The sequence below is a fragment of the Xyrauchen texanus genome, chromosome 2, assembly GCF_025860055.1.
Source record: "Xyrauchen texanus isolate HMW12.3.18 chromosome 2, RBS_HiC_50CHRs, whole genome shotgun sequence".
Classification (NCBI taxonomy): domain Eukaryota; kingdom Metazoa; phylum Chordata; class Actinopteri; order Cypriniformes; family Catostomidae; genus Xyrauchen; species Xyrauchen texanus.
The window spans coordinates 5,616,177-5,622,176 of NC_068277.1; the positions used below are offsets into that span (position 1 = coordinate 5,616,177).

The 6,000-nt window shown below is 38.6% G+C and overlaps 1 protein-coding gene across 1 annotated transcript in view; it reads left to right on the forward strand.

Annotated features, from left to right (window-relative positions):
* Nucleotides 1-6,000, forward strand: part of LOC127619352 (ankyrin-2-like) — a 132,025-nt gene that overhangs the window by 84,670 nt on the left and 41,355 nt on the right. The window contains exons 31-37 of the mRNA XM_052092251.1: nucleotides 1,104-1,258; nucleotides 1,685-1,896; nucleotides 2,200-2,407; nucleotides 3,018-3,114; nucleotides 5,307-5,535; nucleotides 5,667-5,792; nucleotides 5,889-6,000. The exon at nucleotides 5,889-6,000 is cut by the window's right edge and continues 11 nt beyond it. Of these exons, the coding sequence (XP_051948211.1) occupies nucleotides 1,104-1,258; nucleotides 1,685-1,896; nucleotides 2,200-2,407; nucleotides 3,018-3,114; nucleotides 5,307-5,535; nucleotides 5,667-5,792; nucleotides 5,889-6,000 (1,139 nt within the window). The remainder of the gene's footprint in view (nucleotides 1-1,103; nucleotides 1,259-1,684; nucleotides 1,897-2,199; nucleotides 2,408-3,017; nucleotides 3,115-5,306; nucleotides 5,536-5,666; nucleotides 5,793-5,888) is intronic.

A 6,000-nucleotide genomic window follows, 5' to 3' on the forward strand; every position in this document is an offset into this window, starting at 1 on the left:
CGAAGTGCTAAAATGTGTTAAAACATGCTAGCATTGTGTTAACACATGCTAGCAACAACTAGTGAAGTGCTAAAACATTTTAAAAACATGCTAACACATGCTAGCAATGCATAGCGACGTGTTAAAACATACTAAAAACATGCTATCAGTATGTCTGTCTGTTTATAAACTTTCAGGCTAGGATTTCTCAAGCCAACATCAAAATTTGTCTTGACAAACATTTTTATCTTTAATTTTTTTATTTTATTTTATGCATTTGGCAGACGCTTTTATCCAAAGCGACTTACAGAGCCATTATTACAGGGACAATCCCCCTGGAGCAACCTGGAGTTAAGTGCCTTGCTCAAGGACACAATGGTGGTGGGTGTGGGGCTCGAACCAGTGTCCTTCTGATTAACAGATAGCAGATTACCAGTTATGTGCTTAGACCACTACACCACCACCACTCCAATACACCACCACCACTCCAATAGACAATTATCTAATTGTCAAATATGATTGTTATTAGATTGTCTTTACTGTAATATTTGTTTTTAAGGTATTATCGTAAATGAATACCGTACTGCAATGATTAAATACTTACATGATGTCTAGAATTATAATTTTTTATGATTTTTAATATTTAAAGTTTTTGCATTACAATAATGTGAATGGGCTAAATACTATAATATTGCAATACCAAAATATTTTGATGGTTTCCCCAAGCATGCTGTAGGCTTAATATTTTGTGTTTTGTGTTTGTGTTTTATTTAAAGAGTGAAATATGACCTGAACATGTTAATAACGGGTTACATGAGATTCAACCTTATTAGTCATGATTGTTTCACTTGTTTGTTGATTGTTACACTGCACCATCATGAATGTTCATAAGTTTGTGAAGTTCATGATGAAAGCAACATGCTTTAGATATAGCATGTGGAGTGATGTCGCATTGGTCATTTGTAATCTCACAAATAATCTATATTTCCTTTAGCTTCCTGAGTTGACCGTTTGTACCCAACTGTTTGTGTATTTTTTCATTTGTTTTGCCATTTGTGAGCTACCCTTAGTTGCAGCATGAATTGATGTGCATTTAAATATGATATTTATGTGCTGGGTATCAGGCCGGTGATCGTTGAGATCCCTCATTTTGCGGCTCTGAGAGGGATGGAGAGAGAGCTGGTGATCTTACGCAGTGAGACGGGAGAGAGCTGGAAAGAGCATCACTGCGAGTACACTGAAGAAGAGCTCAACCAGATACTCAACGGCATGGATGAGGGCGAGTACAACACATTGGCTACGTACAAACATAAAACATTTAACTAGCTTAAGGTTTAAGCAATGTCATTTCTTACATTGAGCTGCACAGTATTAAACAAAAGTGTTGGTGGTTACATGCGACAAGAAACATGCATTATGCAATTAGAGTACTTTTTTGGGGAGTAGCAAGTAAAGTAACATTTCTTTTTGAATCTAAGCAATTATACCTCTTTATATATGTAATAAGTTACATTATTTCCTGAATTTATTTGCCTGCAAATTGCAATTGAAAATGTTATTTATATTATTGGTTAAGTATTGTTCATGTATGATTTTAATTAGTGAGTGCAGTATTTTTAGTTAACTATGTCGTATGCATCCCTTTGCACTTCTCTGAATAGTCCTCCTCTCATTGGCCACTCTGTATGTCCATCATTCATTTCAGGACTTGACCCACCGGAGGAGCTGGAGAGAAAGCGCATCTGTCGCATCATCACTCGAGATTTTCCGCAGTACTTTGCAGTGGTGTCGCGCATCAAACAGGACAGTAATCTTATTGGTCCAGAAGGTGGAATTCTGAGCAGTACAGTAGTCCTACAAGTCCAGGCTGTGTTCCCAGAGGGGGCGCTCACTAAACGCATCCGTGTTGGCCTGCAGGTAACGTGGACAATGTTATCAGAGCTGGTATTCAGAACCACAGCTCTCTTGCTCATTATATATTGGTTAATTGATGTAAAGAGTCTAGGCAAATGTTGTCTACTTTGAAGAAGCCCAAAAAAACAATATATATATATATATCATTTTTAATTATTAGTATTTTTTGTTGTTTTGTAGTTTTGATGACTACTATTATTCTAAAATGTTGAAAATGGTAATAGTTAAGAATTATTAGGTTTGTCCATTCATTTGACTGCTAGTGCAGGACTAAAATTGTCATTGCGATCTTTGTACTTTGGTCAGTCTCAGCCTATGTGTGCGGATGTGGTGAGGAAGATCTTGGGTAATAAAGCCACATTCAGTCCTATAGTCACTCTGGAGCCTCGAAGGAGGAAGTTTCATAAACCCATCACCATGACGATCCCTGTCCCGAAGAGCTCTGCTGACCCAGTCCACAGCGGGTTTGGAGGCGGCAATACACCTACATTACGCTTGTTATGCAGCATCACAGGTGAGAAAGTACACATGGATTCACACATGCACATGCATTATCTTTGCATGCTCTATATGTTGCGAGACATCCAATAAAGGTGAAATGTGTCATTTCGAATGTTGAATACATTCAACTTTTCCTACTTAATATGTAGTAAACTTTATGCAAGCCATTTCTACTTTCGGAAATTACCTGAAAAGTGTAAAAACTGTGACTCAAGACATGTTTACCATCTGTTTGTTTAAGCGTCTCGACCAGCCCGACAGTGCAACATAAGCTTGTCAAAATGTTCAACATTTACATGGTAAATGGTCTGCCCTTATATAGCGCCTTTTTAACCTTAACGGTATTCAAAGTACACTTTACACTGTGACATTCACCCATTCACACACACATTCATACACCAATGGTGGTAGAGCTTCCATGTAAGGTGCTAGCCTGCCATTGGGAGCAACTTGGGGTTCAGTGTCTTGCCCAAGTACACTTCGGCATGTGGAGTCATGTGGGCCGGGAATCGAACCACCAACCCTGCGATTAGCAATATGAAAACAACAAAACCTTTGAAAAGTCTTTATTTAACAACATTATGCATTTTGTAACCAAAACCTTGTCTTTTTTGCTTGTGTAGGTGGGACTACACCTGCTCAGTGGGAGGATATCACTGGGACTACACCATTAACATTTACCAATGATTGTGTGTCCTTTACAACAAATGTATCTGCCAGGTATCTGTACTATACACTCAAAAGCTAGCATACATTTCTAACATGTATAGAGTGAGGTATTTAAAAATTTAAGCCACATTTACCCAAATAAATGTATGAATGGCGTTGTGTTAGTTATCAAAGTATGAAACCATTTGCTGTTTATTTTAACCTTCGTGCGACCCCGCGTGCACATGCACGGACGTTGTATTTTGGCTTGGCTACACACAAGGCATCATTTAAATGAAATTGAACCGACTGATCTCAGTTCAGGAGACTCTGTGCTGTCAGTAAAGGGTTAAACTTTCGGCATATGACAAGTCATGTGACAAAACAACATGGCGCAGATCACAGCAGAGTTTGTCTTCGGAAGAAACGCCAACAAAACTACATCTGGTAAGAAATCGAATTGTGTTTTTACCTCGAAACCTGTTTGAGTCGCTAGTTTCATCCGATATGCCATTTTTTATGCAGTATTTCATGTGCATTATCACACTGAGAATCAATGGGTTCATCCAAATGCTGACAATTGTTGCTTTCAGAGGCTTTATATGGAGTTGGATGAAAATAAGGTGCATTTCAAACTGTGCAGACCGACAGCACACTGGAGGTTATGAGCCCATAATATAGTGCTCATTTACAGGTTCTTTATTTGGGGGTCTACTAGAGTAGGTGTACATGTTCAAAAACACATTATTTTTCTCATACTGTACATTGCTGCAGCACCTCTTTACACCCTCTGTCTGAAACGCTCTGTTTTAGCTCCTGTCTCTTTAACCTGTTGATGAACGCCCCCGTTTTGAGCACAAACCATGAAAATGACATACATGAACATAAATGGTTGTATTTACGGGACCCTTTGGAGTACGGACACAGTTGTATCTTTTGAAAGAAGACACTTTGGGCTTTATTTCCCAAGTTTAATATAATTAATATATGTTTTTATTTTTTAAAGTTAATATATGGATATATATTGTGCTGAACATGTTTTTATAAAAAAAAAATTATAAAAGTGCCAAGACAACCCAGAAATACAATGTTCTCAAAGTCACCAGTCTAAAGAAGTTACGCTTCAAATCTGAAGATGATCGAATAATAAATGAGTTCCTGCAGCTTTAATCTCTGTAAAATCGCTGGAAGCGTTCAGAGTAAAATTAAGCTCCGCCTCTCAAAGTCAACACTAAATCTGACTGCACTGCTCGACTATTATGAATAAAACTACACCACATTTTAAAAATAGACTTTGGAGATGGCTGGTTTTGTTTATGAGACTCTAATATATCAGATCATAAACAGTTTTACAACATGAATGCTGCTCAGATCGCAGTTTGTTGAAGAACGATGACGAAGGCGAGATCTCATGTAAACAATGGAGAGTAAATCAATATTTCTCAGATTTATCACTTTTATGGACAAAAAGTGCTGTTGGATGTTTGTCAATGAACGCTTGTCGTGGACGATTGACCCGAGTGTGTTGAACTGGATTCATCTGGCGATCGTGTTTTCATAATAAAAGTCCCGTTTTGATATCGCATGTTTTCATTTGTACTCCTGCACAAATAACTCAGCTGCTGTTTCTGGAGCATTGCTATCGTGAAACAGAGATCTGATATCAATGTTGAACCCTTTGACCTTTGACAAGATGTATAATGTAACATTAATTACATTTATAACCTGTAAATTATATATTAAATGTAAGCAGAGTGACGTCACCACCGAGTGCGGGGGCATTGCGTATCAACAGGATAAATCCCCACTTTCCGAAAAGCCCAGTCTGCTCTGATTGGTCAGCTGGCTCAGTCTGTTGTGATTGGTCAAGCACTTGGAGCGTGTGTTGGAAATGTAACGCCCCTTGCCATTACTGAAGTAGCTCTTAGGCGGGCATTATGCAAATATGTTACATAGTGATGTAGCTACGGTATGTTACGGATGGAATGGCTGGACTGCAAACCAGGCGTTTCAGGCAGTTCTGGAGCAGTGTTTCCTTAAACGTGATAGTTTATTATATGCAATGAAATTCATCAATTGTTAGTGTGGCTTAAGTATCCAAATAGGGTCCTAGTATTGCACTTATGTCATTATGGTAATTTAAGATTTACAGCATTTACAACCAGTTATCCAAGAAGGAATGGTCCTATTGTGAAAGCAAATCGTGTTTGATGCCAAGACAATTATTACATAACAATGTCCCCGATTTATATTTGCCTTATCAGATTCTGGTTGATAGACTGCAGGCAGGTGCAGGAGTCGGTTAACTTTGCCACTCAGGTCTATCGAGAGATCATCTGTGTACCATACATGGCCAAGTTTGTCATCTTTGCCAAGACGCACGACCCTATTGAGGCTCGATTGCGCTGTTTCTGTATGACTGATGATAAAATGGACAAAACGTTGGAGCAACAAGAGAACTTTGCAGAAGTGGCACGCAGTCGAGATGTGGAGGTGAGTGATGGACAGGGCCTGAACACCCAAACATCTGCACTGCGGCAATTAACTTGATTTTACAGCGGCTTGATCAGAACTATCCATGTTATATCTGCCTTAAAGTCATTGTTCATTTTCTTGCATTATAGGTACTAGAGGGAAAGCCAATCTTTGTAGACTGTTTTGGAAACCTGGTCCCCCTGACAAAAAGTGGCCATCATCATGTCTTCAGCTTCTACGCCTTTAAAGAAAACCGACTGGCTCTTTTCATCAAAGTGAGTCAACTTTAAGGCATTTATATACATGATGTACAATGTTATATGCATTATAGAAGTAGGTTCATTATGGTTTCCTTGGTAAATTCCTTGCAGATACGAGACAACACGCAAGAGCCTTGTGGACGATTGTCCTTCACGAAAGATCCAAGATCTTATAGGAGTTTAACTCATGGTGCCATATGTAATCTAAACATCACACTACCAG